Genomic DNA, 20,718 nt, shown 5'->3' on the forward strand with positions numbered 1-20,718 from the left:
GCGCCGGCCCCTGGGGGCCCCGTATCCTCCAGTCCGCTCCAACTTCTCTCCTCGGTGTTGCACGAGCTCCGGAGGATTAATAGACACACGCGCGCGCACGGACGCACGAGCGCGCACGCACACCCCGGTCGACTGGCTGCTCGGTAAACTTTTGGATGTACTGGTCGCCGCTTCGCCGGAATGCGTCTGGGTGCGCTTTTATTTTGTAGTGCCGCTTTTATTTTGTAGTGTCGTAAGCCGCTCGCCGTGTCTGTGTGGAGGAGTGCAGCGCCGGGTTGTTGTTATTGTGTTTTTTTTCGCGAGAGCCACGTCTTGATTCGGAGTATGTTCTTGTGTTATCTAAAGCTGGAGGAGTTCCTCTGCGATTCGATGCTCGCTGCTTATATTAATCCGGGCTTTCGCTAAAGTCTGGATCGTGTTTCCACGCACCTACATGAATCCGTTTGTACATGCTGTACTGAGTGGAGGTGGGTGGATGTAGCACCGTAACACGTAACACCACCCCTCTTCACCGCGGGGGTCCCAGCCGGCAACCCCAGGACTGGTAGCCGATCCCAGAGCTGAATCACCTCAGACGCCATCAGGGTCTGTGATGGGCGGAGCTCGCCAAGTGTCACCTGTCCCTCATCCGAAACCCTACGTTTCTAAACCTAATTTCCATAAGATTAGTGGACATCATATGTGCGCTCGTATCTCCGTCCTCTGGAGACCGGGCGCTGATAAGAGCGCTGCCGAACTGTTGAACAGATATGACCAATAGCTCTAATGAGGCAGTGATGTCCACATCGGTTTGGATCAGCTCCTCGTCGCTATGCTCCCTTCCCCTGACAGTTCTCCTCGCAGTCGTTTCCTTCCTGACGTCTGGTTAGCACCTATGGTAGCACACCTACACACATCTCCTACCTAATGAAGCAGGCGCTGCAAGAGAACGCAACACGCTGCAGAGAGAGAGAGAGAGAGGGTGAAAGAGAAAGAGATAGTGAGAGAGAGAGAGAGAGAGAGAGAGAGAGAGAGAGAGAGAGGGAGAGAGGCACGCGTGTCTCCCTCTCTTCCTATGTCGTGTGCAGCATAATGGCGTGGGGGAAGGTGATATGAAATATGTAGTATAAAGTAGCAGTGGGTTTATAAATTACCCAAATAAACACACCATTGCCTCGACAAAGTTAGAAGGCATTTAATCAGTGAGCATGTTGGAGTTTGAAAGCTAATAAAAGGGAGAGGGAGAGAGAATGACTGTGTGAGAGAGGGAGAGAGTCTAAGAGAGAGAGTGGGAGAGAATGAGCATGTGAGAGAGAGAGAGGGGAAGAGAGAGAGTGGGATTCAAGATTCAAAGTTTTTTATTTGTCACATACAGAGAATGAGTTTGTGAGATAGAGAGGGAGAGAGTGAGAGAGAGTGAGAGACAATGAGTTTGAGAGAGAGAGAGTGGGGAAGAGAGAGACTGGGAGAATATGAGTGTGTGTGAGAGAGAGAGGGAGAGAGATGAAGAGTCAGGAGACAGAAAGTAGAGTAGAAGAGAGTGTGTGTAAGAGAGAGAGAGAGAGAGAGAGAGAGAGAGAGAGAGAGAGAGAGAGAGAGAGAGAAGAGAGAGAGAGTGAGACAGAGTGTGAGAGAGCGAGACAGACTCCAGCCTGTGACAGGGAGACTTGAGAGAGAGCTGAACTCTGCATGCAGGCCCCGGCCACAGGCCCCGGCTCCGGGACAGAACTGCGAGTGGTCACTCAACCATGGGATTAAAAGACATTTAAGCCCGTCCCCGAACCCCACAAACCCTGCTACCTCAGAGCAGGGGAGCACAAGACCCATGCTAGGAGAGGATGATATCGCCAGGGCTGAAAACAGCCGCACATTATGGCTAACCGTATTTTTTTGCACAGCACATTGATTGTTGCCTCGGCGCTATGGTAACGATGAGAGCGTTTTAGCCCGGCTCTGTCGCAGCAGAGAGAAGATGGGGGTGCATAATGAGCGTGGGCCTAAAAGGCATTCTGTGTTCTGGTTGCGGTGCAAAACGTATTGTCACTGTCGCTTACCCCATGCATGCCTGAGCGTGGCGCCGAACGTGCAATCACATGTAAAGACTCCCGGGTCTCCCGTTCCACGCGGCTGACGCTCACCTGAACAGACCATAATAAGAGCTGCTGATTTCCGATAGGCCCACCGCCCCCCACGTCTCAGCGAGGCACGGGCCATATCTGATTAGAAGCATCCCGCGCCAACACACATCACCTGCGCAGACGCCGCCTTTGTATTCATCACATGGGCGCCCGCCAATTGGTTATCGCTGCAAAATGAACATTTCGGGAAAAATATTGAAGTCTCACAATTACGGTCGGCGGCGGCGGCAGCACCGCGCCCGGCCCGGGCTTTGATGGCCGATGATGAAAGCACAGGTGTGGATGAGAGTGGAGTGAGAGAGAGGGGGGGGGGTGGGGGGGGGGGTGAAGAAAATAAATAAAGAGAGAGAAAGCGTGAGGAAAACAAGGCAGCCGAGTGGCGGTGTGCGCCGTGCGGCGGCGGACTCCTCGTCTGCCTCGCCCATTAGCCCAGCAGTGGAGGATGGCGGTCTGGCTGCTGGGACCAGCGGGCGCTGCTCACAAAGCGCTGTTTGTTCCCCTGGCCTGCAGGGCTCCCCGGGTCCACTCGGCACCGCAGCAAAACAAAGAGAAGCCGCTGGCTGGCTCACCGGCGCCCCTGCCCTCCCCATGCATTTGTCTTTCCACTCAACAGGAGCCATTTCTCTTCTTAGGTAGAGGAATGGTAAAAATGAAACCAGCTTTTTTCCCTCCAGAAACAGGGCCGCGGGATAACAAAACTGTTGTTGTTGTGAGCAATGTATTTCTTTTCCTTTTTTCCCCCCGCTAGTTTAAATGCCATATTTTTGTGAGTTGTTGCTCGTGGTGATGGATTTTCTTTCTTCTGCGTCTGTTTTTCTATTTTCTTCACTCTCCCCTCACTGAGCTGAAGCTCTTTGTGACGGCGAGCTGCAATAACAGCCTGAGTGGAACCCAAGGAAACAGCTGACAGCCGCAGACACCTAGCCTCCGCCGCGTCGCAGCCGCCACATATAGCGTGTAAAGAAATCACACTGGCGTTTTCATCTCAGACCTTATGGATTTCACACACACGCCCCTCTACCGCATCAGCGGATGCCACCGGGATTCAATGCGGGTCTCGAGTCCTCAATTATCCATCAATAATTGCAGGGCCACCTCACATGTCGATATCCCGGCCCTTGATTTCTAAAGACGGGATAAAGTGCAGGCAGGCCGTCTGCCGCTGCAATCTGCAGTCCAAGTATAACTCCATTATTGAGGAGACTTTAAAACGGCAGCCTTGTGACACGCAGCGGGTTGATTTAGTTTAATGACCATGACAGTGACAGCGGCTGTGATGGAAATTGGACTCCCCTGCAAATTTACATCACTTCAGGGTACTCAGGGCTCTCTGCGCGGCTCCACTCCAGAGCACAAGCCATCAGGAGGTCCTGGATATGTCATGCTTGTCACCTCCCTTTAAGTGCACCCACAGACGTGGGAGAGGGATTAATATTATATCGCCTACGGAGGCACAGAGACCGTCTTATCAGCACTGCAGATGTGATAAGCAACTGGGGCCGCCCTGGAAAACCAAGGAGAGATCTCCCAGCGAAGAGACAAGCATCTCTCGGGGTGTTGTTGCTCTCTGCTTTTCCTCCACCCCCACACCACACTTCAGCTTTCTCTTTGAGTTTCTATGTAGCTTTAGTGGCGAATTCGGCGCAATTTCACATCTGTTGTAATTTGACGTGTGGGGGATCCCCTCTGTGAAATCATCTTGATCGCAACATGGCTCTTTTCAATTATTTTGAAAGTTGGCATATGGCTCTGGGAGATATTCATCTGATTAATTCCTGATGCTGACATATTTAGAATACCCTACAGAAGCCGTCCTTAGTGTGCATACGAGTGCGCATTAGAAGCGGCGGAACCAGCAGAAGCTCCATGGTTCCTGTCGGGATCAAACCATCGGGCTGTTCGAGCACGTTCATAACTCTTCCTCTTCATTTAGATTTAATAAAAAACACAAACCCTTTTTTTTATTTATGGAAATGCCGGCATTGCCGTCGTTTTCACCGTGACACTCATGTTGCATTAGTTCACATCAATGCAGATGTCATCGTGCGCATTAAAGCATTGCCCTCAACCTGCTCCACGGTGTGAATGGGAGTTATGGCAACGGCGGCTGTCACATCGGCTTTAACGGAGTAGGACTCGAGGGAGGGCTGGGAACAACATGTGACACAATGCATTCACTGAAATCAAAGCAAATTCACGCCGTAATTAAATGACTTTATGTATTTATTGACAACCATTCAATGAGGGGAAAGTATATGTTCCTTGTCAGCCGTTTTCCTTTTATTCCTGGTGTTTTGGTTGTAACCCTCGACGCTAGATTAGCACGCCCTGATTCATCGTGATGCAAAATGTGCACGTTCCGAATCGTGAGAAAATGCAAATGATAAAGAAAACAGTGTTTGCTTGGGGAGAGCGGCCCCACCCTCGAATGCGACATCTTGTTTCCCCCGGAGTAAACAGGTGACCCCGGATTACCCGAGTACATAGCATGCTAATGCCGCCGCCGCGGCTGCTCCCTGATTCACCCCGCCACAGCTTAGCGCCCTGGCAGCCGGCGCTTGTTTACAACCAAATAAACGCATTTAACCAAAGAAACACCTGCATATAAACACCCCACACATACGCCGCGGCGTCGTACACGCAACATGTATCCTGACACCGCTGGCTTGTGTTGTGGCGTTGCGTTTTATACATGTGACGGTTCATCTGCCTGTCAAGAGCGTAGCGGTGGTGGTGGTGGTGGCGGTAGCGGCGGCGGCGCGCGAGCAGCTAGCTAGCTAGCTAGCTCACACGCGGCCCAGCATGCGCGCCACCCACCAGCGGCAGGGCAGGATCACGCGGCACGCCACGCGGCAGCCGGCGTAATTGTAGGGCCAGGGCCAGTAGCCGCGAAGGGGCTCGCACACGCGCTGGCAGTGGGTGTAGCTACGGCGGCACTCGGAGCAGCAGATACCCAGGTGGTCCAGCATGGGGTCGAAGGTCATGGCCTCCCTCTCGCCGCCCGCCGTCTCTGGTTTACGCTGAAGGGAAGAGAGGGCACGTGAATGATTCATCACAAAATCATGATAAAACCAGAACCACCACTAGCACCGCCACCACTGCTATCACCACCACCTTCACCACCACCACCACCACCACCACCACCACCACCACCATCACCACCATCACCACCACCATCACCCAAAAAGAGTTGCCGCACCATTAAGAACAATGCAGACCTGTAGTCCGTATTGTTCATAACAGCGCCGTCATTTTTGTTTTTTGTGAGGGTTGTTCTGGAGGGCATAGCTGTTCCCTTTTCCTCCTCGTAGAGGTACTCCTCTGTACCGTGGGGTTGTATTGGAGGCCTGATGGATGAGGATATCTGAACACATGCACGATGGAGTGTTCGTTATACGACTGGCTACAATGAAATCAATCATTTTGTACAACCAAAAACGATTGCATTGTTTTAAAAAAAAGATTTAATTGCTTTTGCTCAGACAAAATAAAAGTCTGTTAGCTTCTACAGTTGGAATTTGTGTCCATAGCAACAGTCTTGTTATTCATAGCAGCGGTTTGTTATTCAAACATAACAGACCATAGAATGCTATAATTGACCAATCAGAATTTAGTATTCAACAAAGCTGTGTAATAAAAACCGACTCGCATCTGCTAGAATTAATAGCACAGCTTTGTTATTTGTTCTGCTTATATCCTAGTAGGGGCTTTCATGCTTTTGTGATTAAATGAGATAGAATATTGTGAAACTAGTTTTAGTTTTCTGCCGGGGTCTGGCACACCGGGGTCTGATCGGTATGTTCAGAACTTCACCGATGGAGGATCGGGGAGCCGTTTAGTTCTTACGTGGTACGGGTTCTCTGGGTTGTATGCCGACCCGTCAGCCGACGTCCCCCCCTCTCCTCCGGGACCTCCTTCCTCCTCTCCTAGCGCCATGGCTCCTGCGACCTCGTTTCCTCTCTCCTCCTCTGCTGCCACCGTGGCTCCCGGGCGCCCGGCGCCAGCCGGCCGGCCCCTGGTGTCGCTCCGCCCGGCCCCTGCCTCCCCACCCTCCTCGGTGGGGGCCTGTCTCCTGGAGCGGCCCCCCGTCTCTCTCCTCCTCCGCTCCCCATCTGTTAGCGGACCGCAGCGGGACGGGACTGGGTCAGCATCCACAAGACTGCAGCGCAACCACCACCACCACCACCACCACCGCTAACACCACCACCACCACTAACACCACCACCACCACCACCACTAACACCACCACCACCACTAACACCACCACCACCACCACCACTAACACCACCACCACCACCACTAACACCACCACTAACACCACCACCACCACCACCACTAACACCACCACAACCACTAACACCACCACTAACACCACCTCCACCACCACCACCGCTAACACCACCACTAACACCACCACCACCACCACTGCTAACACCACCACCAACACCACCGCTAACACCACCACTGCTAACACCACCACCACCACCACCACCACCACTAACACCACCACCACCACCACCACTAACACCACCACCACCACCACCACCACCACCACCACTAACACCACCACCACCACCACTAACACCACCACTAACACCACCACCACCACCACTAACACCACCACAACCACTAACACCACCACTAACACCACCTCCACCACACCACCGCTAACACCACCACTAACACCACCACCACCACCACCACTGCTAACACCACCACCAACACCACCGCTAACACCACCACTGCTAACACTACCACCACCACCACCACCACTAACACCACCACCACCACCACCACCACTAACACCACCACCACCACCACTAACACCACCACCACTAACACCACCACCACCACTAACACCACCACCATTAACACCACCACCACCAATAACACCACCACCACCACTAACACCACCAATAACATCCACATCACCACCTCCACCACCGCTACCACCAGGACCACCACCAATTACACTACCATTACCACCACCTCCTCCACCACCACCTCCACCAACACCAGCACCACTACCACCAGCAGCACCACCACCACCTCCTCCACCACCACCTCCTCCACCACCAGTGCCTGTCCTCTGAGCTCCAACCCCGCGTTGCACCCGAGGGCCGGTCGTCTCGGCCGTGCTGAATAATTGAGCACCGCGCTGATATCAAAAACATTCTTGCATATTTCACTAGTGTTCTGTTTTTATTAATGCACGACCACTGCTTATTTCCGTCTGCTTAGTCGCTCAGTCAACGCGGCGTATGTTACAGAGATGTGGAAGCTATGCCTCCGCGAACGCACTGACACGCGTCGACACGGAAGCAGACAAAACGGCGTACGCATGTCACATCGTTGACAGCGTGACACGATCACACACACGGGAAAAAAAACCACAACATCGTGTCGGATAACCCTCCCCAGAGTTGAAATATTGAAACCGGATTTGACCTAGAATCTCTCAGATGCATATCAACCACAGAGTGTATCCTGGTACACCCCAACCTCCACACACTGCCACAGGCCGCCACAGACCACCACAGACCGCCACAGACCACCACAGACCGCCTGGGACGGCAGCAGCCCGGGGTAGCTGGGGGCCCCTCGTCATTAAGGCTAGCAGGGAGAAGGATCAGTACGGGACCTCTGGGATGGGTCGGGTGGAGCCAGTACACGGGGGCGTCCCCGCACAGCGCCAGGATCTTGGGGCTGAGGAAGCGGGTGTCCTGCATGGGGAGGTCTGCCGCGACCCAGATCACCGAGTCCTGGTCCAGCCTCACGGGGAGCGTCTCCTCCGACTGGAGAGGGGGAGAGAGACGACGAGAGACGCAGGGAGTGATCAGATCGTCCCTCGGGGTCCAACGGAACCAAACAGTCACGATATCGTGACAGAAGCACGGCGGTGTGAAATAACTCTGAGGTGTGGGTGATGTGCCGCGGTACCAGGTCTGAAGTCAGCCTCTCTGTGTAGCCCCCCAGGTCCGGGAGGGGGGCTTTGATGTGGGGTTTGATGTAGCACTTCTCCCCCCTGAAGAAACGCAGTCCGGTGATGCCCTGGATTAAATCACAGGCGTGCCATATTTACACACACGGCGACGCTAACTTTCCTCACTGGATGCCAAGGCGTTGGCTGGCCGCCGCAGACAGAGCTTGGGGGGGGGGGGGGGGGGGGGGGGGGCTGTGAATAAGGCCAGCCCGACTCACCGTCTGGAAGTCGTGGATCTCCACGGCCTCCTGGTCCCCGCTCCCGGTGGTGAACCTCTCCTGGTGGTTCTGGGGGTCGATTTCCACCGAGCCCCCCCTCAGCTCCCCGTTGATCCGCATGTTGTAGTGGACGTTATGCACCTGGGCGACCCGCATTCACAGGGCACTGTTAATGTCTCTCTCCCTCTCTCTCTCTGTCTCTCTCCCTCTCTCTCTCTGTCTCTTCCTCTCTCTCTCTCTCTCTCTCTCTCTCTCTCTCTCTCTCTCTCTCTCTCTCTCTCTCTCTCCCTCTCTCTCTCTCTCTCTCTCTCTCTCTCTCTCTTTCTCTTTCTATTGGACTACCTATCTATCAATATGTATTTATCTAAATCTATCCATCTAGCTTTCTATCTAGCTATATATCCATCTGTCTGTCTGTCTGTCTGTCTGTCCGTCCGTCCGTCCGTCCGTCCGTCCGTCCGTCCATCCGTCCGTCTGTCTTGTATTCTAATGACATTATGAACCTGGACCACATTCACGGTACAATGTTAATATGAAACCTTTTGGTTTCATACTATTCACTGATTCACATTTGGATGTGTCTCTGTTACCATTTATTGGATTTGCCTGAAGAGGACTCACCCCTTAGACTGCAGACTTTGACAGGGCTGATATGAAAATAATAAGCATTCACCTGTCTCCCAAATGACACTGTTGCCCTACAAATTTATCGCGCCATAGCAGGAATATAATTGTTTGCTCTGGATAAAAAATTGGCAGTTATTAAGTCTTTGTTTAACCTCGCGCCCTACTCGAGAATAGAATGGCAACATCATAAATTGTATAACTGGAGTCACTGCGGAATATAGTGCTGAAATATAGTGCCGCCGTGGACGCAACGCCAAACACTTACGTTTTTATCGCTGACTTTCCACTGGTAGAAAGCCCCGACGGATGCGCACAGCATCACAAGTGCGCCAACAATCAGTGCGACGGCGGCACACTTCAGCAGACGACTCAGCGTAGAGGACCGAGCGGGGGCCGAGCCCATCACCTGAACACATCCACAACACTCGGGACTCCACGAACGCTTTGCCACAGTGTGTAAAACGCAACGTCAGATACAATAACTGAATACTAAAGGTGGTATTTAAGCTTTTCATACTTTACTTTTTTTTTTTTTTTAATGACCTATATCTAAAAACAAAAATGACGTAAATGAGGCCTACCGGTGCCACGCAGTGCGGGAGATGCGGGGGTCCGAAAGAGACGCTTTGCACTTTCTCAGAAGTCGCTGTCATGGTGGTGTCGCCTCTGGCCAACTTGTCTCCAATGCGACCCGCTTTGGGAGGCAAGTCGCAGAAGATATCTGCCTCCAACTTCACGACGGAGTGTGAGTGACGCGCAAAGGTTTTATAGATGGGGGGGAAATTACCCGAATTATTTTGGTGCCTCGATAAAAGGCATTGGCTACATGTTGTGGAGTTGTTGGCTCCCACTATTTAACGCATTATTTAATCAATCCTGCATATTTAACTTTTCATAACTAATAAGACGAACGATGTGGTCCAATATGGAAAAAGCGCTACTGTTATAGCCTACGCACTGTAATAACATGCGGGACTCATATGCAGAGCGTGCTCATGCCTGTTCTACTATTCCAAGTATACTCTCAAAGCGGTAAGTAGCGTATGTTTATGCAGGGCCACACTGCGCGTCCGTGGGACGATAAGCAGACAAAGCAGACCGCTGCAGTCTGTATGCCTCTGCTCATGTTCATTCTAATCTGACAACAAGAGGGACCCCGGCTCACGGTCAAGGTTGCTTGGACTTTATTGTTCCACAACTGGAAGGTGAAGGTATGAGAGAGATTGGAAAATATGCGGGGCCCCTGTTGCTTAGGAACCGATTGAATCACATTTTGGAATAATTGGAAAGCTGCAAGGCAATCAGAAAGGTGAATAGAATCTTTGACCCTCGGAAAATATATAATTGAAAGACCATTTGATCAGCTCTGTGCCATTTGCATGCAAATGTGGCAACTCTGTAATTATATTGTTTTGCACCTTGTAAAGAATGTGGTAGGTTTCCCGTCACAGTATTATTGGAATGTATTTAACCTGCTGTACTTTATAATCCTTAGCGCCAATTAAATGTGTTCATGTGGCTAACTAATGGTGTTTTAGTGTGTGTGTGTATGTGCGTGTGTGTGTGTGTGTGTGTGTGTGTGTGTGTGTGTGTGTGTGTGTGTGTGTGTGTGTGTGTGTGTGTGTGTGTGTGTGTGTGTGAGTGCATTATGCATAACGTCTGAGGAAATTTGGCAGCAGCACTGCCCACGCAATTTATTTTAATTGTATTGTAAGCCCAGCGATGGTTTCACTCCGTTCACTATTCGCCGTCTCGCACATTATGACCTCAGGCGAAAAATAGTTTTTTTTCAGGAGGCTATTTATTTGTGCAACAATGTGACAAATTGAACCACATGACATGATAATCTTTGATACTGATTGTTTTCCACCTTAAGAAGGCCTCTTGTAGGTCTCAGAGTCCCTGGTCATGCCCATTAAATAACACATGCTATGCAAAATTCATTAAAAACTTGTTGGCTTTCCCTCGTTTTTTCATTTTTTTTTACAGTGATTCATTATGAAAAATATACTATCAATGTACAAAATCTGGCCTATTTGCATATTTCACATGGTACAGTAAACAGTCATAAATAAACCTATACAAGGGGACAGACCAAACACTGGAGCGACAACACGAGGCAAGTCAGATGAAGAAGAACACATGTAAAAAGATGGATTCACACTCTGGTTTCGTTTGCTTTCCCCTCCCCCTCCCCCTCCCCCCCTTGTTTATACATCGTTCGTCGTTCGTTGTCCGCCGATCGTCTGTCCGTTCACGAGTGTAAATACTCGGGGATGGAGATCTCGTCCGTCTCCTGTATGCGTGCGGGCGTGGGCGGGCCCACTAGGATGTAGTCAAACTCCTGGTGCTGCACTTTCTCGTAGACGCTCTGCAGCGCATGGGGCTTGGGCAGGTGGGCGGGGTAGTAGTTCTCCCGCCGCGCGTCGCGGGGCAGCGAGGCCGTCCTGGAGGCGAAGGTGGAGAGGTGCGGCGCCGTGGCCAGGCCGGTGGTGGGCCGGCTGGCGGAGGGGCTCCAACAGCGGTCCGAGTGGCCCAGGACCTTACACTCGCTGGTGCACGCCCACAGACCTGGGGAGCACACGGTAGCGGGGTTAGCTTCACAGCCAACCCTAACCCTAGCTTCTCAGTGTGTGGGTGTTAGCTTCAAGGTGGTGGTGTAAGCATGGGAGCTTCACGCACAGTCAGTAGTGGTGTTATTATCACAGTAGCGGTGTTAGCATCACAGTAGTGGTGTTAGCATCACAGTAGTGATGCTAGCTTCACAGCAGGGGCGTTTCTAGGTTTCTGAAATATCCGGGGCTTAGCCCGCAGGAAAAGGGAAAATGCGCGCAGAGGGCGCGGCAAATTCTTTCGTGTGCTTTATTGCGCATGCAAATTTTTTCAGAATTCTTTACATAAATATACAAAATACGCAGTTTATTATAGCTTTAAATTGCTTCCTGACTGCTGTGCTGCTTATCCCCAGACATCTCAAGTTCCATTCAAGTTATTTCAGAAAAATGAATACAAGTGAGACAGACCTTGCACACACACACACACACACACACACACACACATATATATATATATATATATACATACATGTATAACTGGAGATAGGATAGGTCAATTCACTTAAGGTGGTAAACAGTCTGGTTATGTTTTTAAATCGTTTATTCTCTTGCCAGTAGGACTATCTAGAAGGACTAGGCTACTTTGAGTTGCCCCTGGAATCCCCATGTTTGTTTGTAATGTAAAGCAAGCAAAAAAAAAGCAAGTTGATTTTTTTTTTTTTATAAGATTCCGTGCTAATTACATAATATCCGGGGCTTTAGCCCCGAATGAAACAGCCTAGTGACGCCACTGCTTCACAGTAGTGGTATTAGCTAACGGTGGTGGTGTTAGCATCACATTACTGTTAGCTTCACAGGGGGTCATTCCTATGTTTCCCAGGTCCTGTGTTCCCCGGGTGCGAAGGGTTAGGGTCAGGTTTAGGGTTATGGTTAGGGTTAGGGTGAGGGTTAACCCTAAACCTCACCCTAACCCTAACCATAACCAATAGGAGGAGAGCCATTCTAGCCAATCACAGGCGAATCAGAGGCGAAAAAGTAGGTACTTGCCCCTACCATCCTACGAAAAACCGATTCACTCTCCGGATCCTATGTTCCCCGGTCACATACAAAGCGGGGAACATAGGACCCGGGGAACATAGAACCCAGGAAACATAGGTACGCTCCCCTTCACAGTAGTGACGTTAGCTTCACAGTAGTGGTGTTAGCATCACAGTAGTGATGCTAGCTTCACAGTATGTGGGTTTTAGCATCAAAGTAGCGGTGTAAGCATCACTTTAGTGATGTGAGCTTCACAGTAGCGGTGTTAGCTTCACAGTAGTGGTAAAAGCTTCACAGTAGTAATGTTAGTGTCACAGTAGTGGTGTTAGCTCACAGTAGTAGTGTTAGCTTCACAGTCATGGTGTTAACTTCACAGTGGTTGCGTTAGCTTCACCGCTAACCCTAGCTTTACAGTATTCTTTTGTGTTAGCTTCAACATAGTGGTGTTAGCTTCACAGTAGTGGTGTTAGCAGGGGAGCTTCACCCACAGTCAGTAGTAGTGTTAGCATCACAGTAGTAATTCTAGCTTCACAGTAGTGGTGTTAGCTTCACTTTTGTGATGTTAGCTTCACAGTAGCTGTGTTAGCTCCACAGTAGTGGTGTTAGCTTCATTTTAGTGATGCTAGATTCACAGTAGTGATGCTAGCTTCACTGTGGTGGTGTTAGCTTCACTTTAGTGATGTTAGCTTCACAGTAGCAGTGATAGCTTCAAAGTAGTGGTGTTAGCTAAACAGGAGTGGTGTAGGTTCACGGTAGTGGTGTTAGCATCGCATTAGTATTAGCTTCGCAGTAGCGGGGTTAGCTTCACAGTAGTGCTGTTAGCTTCACATTAGTGTTAGCTTCCCAGTAGGGATGCTAGCCTCACAGAAGTGGTGTTAGCTTCACAGTAGTGGTGTAGGCTTCACAGTAGTGGTGTTAACCTCACAGTAGCAGTGCTAGCTTCACATTAGTGTTAGCTTTACAGTGGTTGTGTTAGCTTCACAGTAGTGATGCTAGCTTCACATTACTGATGTTAGCTTCACAGTAGGGATGATAGCTTCGCAGTAGTGATGCTAGCCTCAGATGAGTAATGTTAACTTCACAGTAGGGATGTTAGCATGGGGGCTTCAAGGGGATGTGTGATGTGATGAAAGAAGTGTGTGTGTGTGTGTGTGTGTGGGGGGGGGGGGGGGGGGTGATCCATGCCTGATATTGAAATGGTTACCAGTCACCCCTTTGTTAGTTTTTAGGTCAAGGTATGACTTACATAGAGAATATTATTTTTATGCCTTTTCTTAACTTTCTCTATCTATCTATCTATCTATCTATCTATCTATCTATCTATCTATCTATCTATCTATCTATCTATCTATCTATCTATCTATCTATCTATCTATCATCAGTCTACATAAAACGATATACCTGTCTTTATCGTTTCATCAATCTCTATTTTCCTTTTTCCTTGCTCTCTCCATCTTTCTATATACTGTTTTCTCTCTCTCTCTCACTCTCCCTCTGGGTAACCTCTGCCAGCTAAAGGGATATGTATTGATTGGTTTATTGATTTATCAGCGTAAGAGATTCTCCACGGCTGCCAGAGTTCTCTCTGGCTGAATCCAGCCCTAGCGACGGACAAAGTGTTTCCAAACCCAACGAGGGCGGCTGCTTCTGATCAGCACTCACTGTGTGTCGGCAGGGAGTACTTCTTGTGCACGTCTCTGTCGATCTATATCTATCTATCTATCTGTCTGTCTATCTATCTATCTCTCTGTCAATCGTTCTCTCAATCTCTATGTCTATCTATCTTTCTATCTCTATCGTTCGTTCAATCTAAATGTCTATATATGTATTTCTATCCATTTATCTGACTATCCCTCTCTCTATCTTTCGATCGTTCTATCAATCTATATGTCTATGTATGTCTGTCTGTCTGTCTGGCTGTCTGTCTGTCTATATACCTATCGTTCTTTCTATCTATCTGTAGTTAATAAATAAAGTAGTTATCTATCTTTCTATCTCTGTCAGTCTGTCTGCGCTGTAATGGCAGTATGAACACAGGGCCACATTCACAGTACGATGTTAACATGGGCTCACTGTGTGTGGGCAGGGAGTCCTTCTTGTGCACGTCTCCGCTGATGTCAGAGTCGCTGTCGTTGAAGTCGCTGTCCCCCTTGCCGCTGTCCTTGCCGCTGATCTGCGGGTCGCGGGCGGAAATGGTGGTGAAGGAGTTGCCCTTCCATATGGTAATGGGCCGCAGCGTCTCCTTCCCGTAGCCCGGGAGCGTGGAGTATCCCTGGAGGACGGACGACGGTGGGAGGTTAGGGCCGGGTGTGCCACGAGCGTCAGGGACGCATCAACCAACAGGACTCACAACGACGGTGACATCACACAGCGATGACATCATACAGTGACGACATCAGGCAGCAATGATATCACACACCGATGACATCATACATTGATGACATCACACAGCGATGACATCACGCAGCGATGACATCACGCAGCGATGACATCACGCAGCGATGACATCACACAACGATGACATCATACCCCCAATACGCCTGCGGCCTCACCTTCAGCTTGCCCTCCATCCCGCCGCGGCCGCTGGGGTCAAACACGCCGGCCGCCGGCCCCTCCTCCTCGCCGGCGTCCTCCAGGGCGTGGCTGCCGGCCGTCGGGGGGGGCTCGGCATATGGGTGTGCCTCGAACGCCTTCCCGCCCTTGTGCTTGGCGAGCCCCGGGTCAGCGCGCACGCCGGCCTTCTCCGCGGCCTTCTCCACGGCGCCGGCCGCGTCCCCCTCGCCCTCCGGCCCCTCCTCCTCGTCCTCCTCCCCGTCCCCCTCCCCCTCGTCCTCCCGCCGCCCCGCCCCCCTCCCCTTCTCCTTGCGGCGGCGGCTGCAGGAGGTGGTGATGAGGAGGATGGCGAGCAGCAGCAGGGAGCAGCTCCCCGCCAGCACCACGATGATGGCCACCGAGGTGTCCCACTCCAGGGGGTCCTCGCCGCCGCCGCCCGCCTGCCCCGGGGGGGCGGGGCTGGGCACGGGCCCCTCCACGAAGCTGAGCAGCAGCGTGGCGGTGGCGGTGAGCGCGGGCGCCCCGTTGTCGCTCACGGCGACCGTCACCCGGGCGACGTCGGAGAGGTCGTAGGCCAGCTGGCGGCTGGCGTACATGCGGCCCGTGGCCCGGTTGATGGAGAAGCCCAGGTGGCCCCCCTCGGTGATGCGGTAGGACAGCTGGGCGTTGGCGCCCTCGTCCGCGTCCACCGCCTTCACCTGGGTCACGCCGTAGCCCGCCGCCGCGTCGCGGGGCAGGAAGACCTCAGCGGAGCCCTTGTAGAGCACGGGCTGGATGATGGTGGGCAGGTTGTCGTTCTGGTCCAGGACCCGCAGCCGGATCAGGGCGCGGCTCTGCAGCTGGGGCAGGCCGCCGTCGCTGGCCTGCACGTGGATCTCGAACACCTTCATCACCTCGTAGTTGAAGCTCCGCAGGGCGTAGATGGAGCCCGTCACGGAGTTGAGCGACACGAAGGTGTTGACCGGCGAGCCCATGAGCACGCCGTCCAGAAGCCGGTAGGTGATCTTCCCGTTGTTGCCCAGGTCTGCGTCCCGGGCCTCTACCGTGGTGATGAAGGCGCCGGGCGCGTTGTTCTCCAGAACCGACACCTCGTACACAGGCTTGCTGAAGTGGGGGGCGTTGTCGTTCTCGTCCGTCAGCCGGATGGTGTACTGGAGGATCCTCCGTAACGGCGGGGACCCGAAGTCCTCCGCCATCACCGTTAGGTTGTACTCCCCGACGCGCTCGCGGTCGAGCGCGGCCGCCGTGACGATCATATAACTGTCCTCGTGCGCCTGTTTGAGCTTGAAGTGGTCGTGGCCGTAGAGAGTGCAGTGCACCTGGCCGTTGACGCCCGAGTCCCTGTCTAGGGTGCTGATCAGCGCCACCAGGCTGTCCCGCTCGGCCGCCTCGCTGATGAACGCGACGCCCGTGGACGTGGAGGTCATCGGGGTGATGCTGATCTCGGGCGCGTTGTCGTTCACGTCCTTCACGTGAATAATAATCCGGCACACGGAGGGGGTCGGGTTAGGGCCGAGGTCGGACGCTTGCACGTCCACCTCGTAGGTTGCCTTTTCCTCGAAGTCCACCGGGCGCTGGAGCGTCAGACGACCCGATCTATCGTCCACTTTGAAAAGTTCCCTGATCTCGAAGGGCACCTGCTTCCCGAAGCCGTACACCACCTCCCCGTTCGACCCTTCGTCCGCGTCCACCGCGTTAAGGTCCAGTATCACGGTCCCCACGGGGGAGTCCTCGGGCAGACTCACCGAGAAGCTGTTCTGGTCGAACACCGGGCTGTTGTCGTTGAAGTCCGTGACTTTGACGGTGATCTTGGTGGAGCCGGTCCTGGACGGGTTCCCGCCGTCCGTGGCCACCAACTCCACCACGTAGGAGGACTGGACCTCCCGGTCCAGCTCTTTCATTAGCACCAATTCCGCATATTTAACCCCATCCGCTCTCTGCTGCACGTCAATAGAGAAGTGGCTGTTGACGGAGACCTGGTAGCTCTGGATGTAATTTGAGCCCACGTCCGCGTCCGCGGCGGGGTCCAGGGGCACGCGGGACCCCACGGCCGCGCTCTCCGAGATCTCCACCACGGACTCCTTGTTGGGGAACTCGGGGGAGTTGTCGTTAATGTCCTTCACCTCCACCTGCACGTGGATCAGCTTGTAGCGCTCTTTGGAGAAATTGACCACGTCGAACTCTATGAGGCAGACTGGCGTGTGGCGGCAGGTCCGCTCCCGGTCTACGCGCTCCCCCACAGTCAGCTCCCCGTCGCTCTCCCGCACCCTGATGTGTGAGTCGTTGAACTGTTTCATCATCCTGAAATTGGTCCTGGACGCGTGGGACAAACTCAAGGACATGTCCTTGGCCAGGTTCCCGATCACCGTGCCTGGGCCGTCCTCCTCGTTGGTCTGGTACCGGATGGTGTTCCCCTCGGACCCGGACACCGAGACGAATAACATTTGTTGAATCGAGCTCAGTAAGATCCACCAATGCCAGTCGATAAAGTTAACACGCATCATTTCCACGGTGCGTTTTCTTTTCCTTCTTTGTTTTGAAAAGCGAATAAAAATCTCCGTCAGCCTCCTCGCGTAAAGGCGGTGTATCCAGTGCGCCAGACGTCCACGCAGCTCCCCGTGCCAAGCCAAAGTTACCTGTTCCTCGTTGCGCACCTCTCCTCTCCTCTCCGCTCCTCTCCTCTCCGCGCCAGACGCTGCAGTGGCGGGTTTATACGGCGCCTCATGCTAATGAGACCAGTGTGACCAATCCCGCGCGCTAGAATTAAAAATAGGCCTCGGAAAAAAGAAAAAACTCTAAGCTTGTTTTCAAAGTGGATGTATAATGCGTAGCGGGAGGTTGGTGGAAAGAAATAGATTGATAGTTGCAAATAATAAATAAGCTTTAATTTCGTGGCTTGGAGATAGTGTGGTGGCAGTTTATGTTATTCATGGTTTTACAGCCATTAACTAGATAATGTTTTTCATTTATATGCTGGTAATTTTTTTTACCGTTTTTAATTTAAAATGTCCAATGGAATATTGGTGTGAAGGTTTTTTAATTTAGTGGTTCTATGTGGGCATATGTGGGATCATGTGTGTGTGTGTGTGCGTATTGTTTCTGGTGGGTGATTCTGTGTGTGTGTGTGTGTAGTGTGGGCACAGACAGGTGTGTAACTGCGTGTGTGTATGTGTGTGCTTGTGTATGTGTGTTTGTGAGTGTACTTGTGTGTAGGTGTGCACACGTGAATGTATATGTGTGTGTGGGTTTGTATGTGTGTGTGTGTGTGTGTGTGTGTGTACATTTGAGTGTATAATATGGGTGTTTGTATGTGAGTGCTTGTGTGTATATGTGTGTGTGTGTGTGTGTGTGTGTGGGTGGGTGGGTGGGTGGGTGTGTGTGTGTGCGTGCCCACTCAGAGCTCAAGTTTTTCTGGGTCATGTGAGCTCCAGCAGCATCCGTCACCTCTCTAATGCATGATAATTATGCGCCCATTATCAAGCCAGATAATGATCATTTTACAATTTGTAGCACAGCTGAAGAGTGAAAGATTATCAATAATTATTCCCCTCCTTCGCTGGCGAGGAGCACCAGAATAGACGCGGCGGAGCACAGGTGATCCACATAATAATCCCCAGGTCTGCTGCACTCGGCTCGGCTCACAAACATTGACATAACCAGAAACTCACATGACTGGGCCACCGGGAGCGTACGGACCTGAACGGAAGTCTGTACTCAGACCACCGTCTGAGACCGCCGTCTGTACCCAGACCTCTGTCCGTCTGTACTCAGACCTCCTCTGTCCGTCTGTACCCAGACCTCTGTCCGTCTGTACTCATACCTCTGTCTCTCTTTACTCCTCTGTCTGTACTCAGACCTGAGACAGAAGCAGAGCTACGTTCCTTTCGGTGTGTGTTCCTCCGCTCAGAACAGCCTGCAGGCCACTTTTGTTTTAAATCGAAGATGATGGATGAAGAGGGGGTTGGGGGGGGGGGGGGGGTTCAGACCCCCTCCCTCAGAGAACACCACCGGTCTGGGTGACCAGACCATCATGACCGTCTCTCCTGGCTCCACCAAAACCTCTGTAGGCAAAATAAGACGACGGAATGACCTCCTTGTGCTTATTCTGCTAGAGAGCATTCAGTGAATACAAGCCACAAATATACGCAAAAGCAGTGTGGCACTTTTGTCTTTTGTAATAAATGTATCTTGCGTGAGTACAGAGTTGGTGGACAAAAGAACTGTTGCTAGCAAGAACTTCACAAAGTATCTTCTCTCTAAGACCAAAGTACTCCATGGCAGTCGCTCAGTCTTAATGCTCTTTGGCAGATTGGCACTACAAAGTGGTTTTGAAAAGTGATATTGGTAACAGATGTCTGAGTTATGCAGGGAGCGACAGCTACAATGGTTCAATCACAGGCCGCTATTGTTCTCCAAAGCTAGGGAGGCATATGGAGAAACAAGACAAAGTTAGCTCCTTTTTTAAAGTCCAAATCCAGCCGAAATAAATCCCATCCGCCCTTATCTGGCCTTCCTGTCAAAACCACGTCCCCAAAAACTCATAACTAGCTCGCTAGCTTTAGCAACAGTTAGTTCTGCTAGCCTTCAGGAAGACCCTGGCCATGAACAGGAGTGCGCGGGCAGTGTGCGCACAGGTAGCCGGTTAGGCAGTTAGACAGACAGGTAGCCGGGTAGGTAGGTAGACAGACAGGTACGCCATCCAATCATTTCATTCAGGCCGAATGTTATGATTCGATGGCCTTATGACAGGCCTGTGACCGCCACTGACCTGGTGGTGTTCTGTTACGGTCAGAGCATTCGATTTATTGGATGCTGTCGGCATGTAGAGAGAATTTCAACAAATACGACGGAAAAGCTTCCAAAATAGACCCTGGTCCACCCTTTAATGACCTGTATCTGCAGTCATCTGCATTGACTCTGGCAGTTTGTTTCATGTGGTTAGAAGAGTTGAGCGCATGATGGAGATATTCGGTGAATATTTGAGACTGGATGATCAGAAGTCATCTTACTCTGAGTGCAGACGTTTGCTAACTCAATGAACCTTTCGTGTTGTTCCAAACCACAAATTGATTTAGCAATAGAGGAACCAGGGCAGAACGCATGGGCACGAGCACACACACACACACACACACACACACACACACACACACACACACACACACACACACACACACACACACACACACACACAGACACACACAGACACAGACAGTCACATTCTCATGCACACACTCACACACAGGCAGATGCACAGACACATATACATATACAAATTCTCTCACCCATGTTCACACACATGCACACACACACACACACACACACACACACACACACACACACACACTTACACACAAACACATGTACACACACACACATAAAAGCACATACACACACACGCTGAAGCAAAACACTTTTTCAGGGACAAAATACATTTCAAATGCACTGTTGGCCCACAGACACAATTCCATTTTTTAATGGGATTGTGAACCCCGCACGGTTTCAGGGGATGCCTTTGCATTTTGAAGTTGTCTAATCACTCCGGTCCATAATGTGCCTGGAGTAACACTATGCAACTATGCATTTGTGGAAGGCACTTAGCTCTTCATTATTTCTGCCAAGATTAGAAA

General features: G+C 51.5%; 2 protein-coding genes across 2 annotated transcripts; both read right to left on the minus strand.

The window, feature by feature from the left end:
• Positions 1-4,903: 4,903 nt before the first annotated feature.
• cnmd (chondromodulin) lies at positions 4,904-9,598 on the minus strand (the record flags this gene model as incomplete). Its single annotated transcript, XM_079733080.1, has 7 exons — positions 4,904-5,137; positions 5,964-6,229; positions 7,759-7,912; positions 8,058-8,168; positions 8,319-8,459; positions 9,211-9,351; positions 9,527-9,598. The coding sequence occupies 7 exons, from the start codon at positions 9,596-9,598 to the stop codon at positions 4,904-4,906; spliced, it is 1,119 nt and encodes a 372-aa protein (XP_079589206.1).
• A 1,601-nt stretch (positions 9,599-11,199) lies between these two features.
• LOC307072457 (protocadherin 8) lies at positions 11,200-17,595 on the minus strand (the record flags this gene model as incomplete). Its single annotated transcript, XM_079731762.1, has 3 exons — positions 11,200-11,516; positions 14,612-14,810; positions 15,091-17,595. 3 exons carry the CDS (start codon positions 17,593-17,595, stop codon positions 11,200-11,202), a joined length of 3,021 nt encoding a protein of 1,006 aa, XP_079587888.1.
• Positions 17,596-20,718: the final 3,123 nt, after the last annotated feature.

Source organism: Pollachius pollachius (assembly GCF_949987615.1).
Source record: "Pollachius pollachius genome assembly, chromosome: 3".
Taxonomy (NCBI): domain Eukaryota; kingdom Metazoa; phylum Chordata; class Actinopteri; order Gadiformes; family Gadidae; genus Pollachius; species Pollachius pollachius.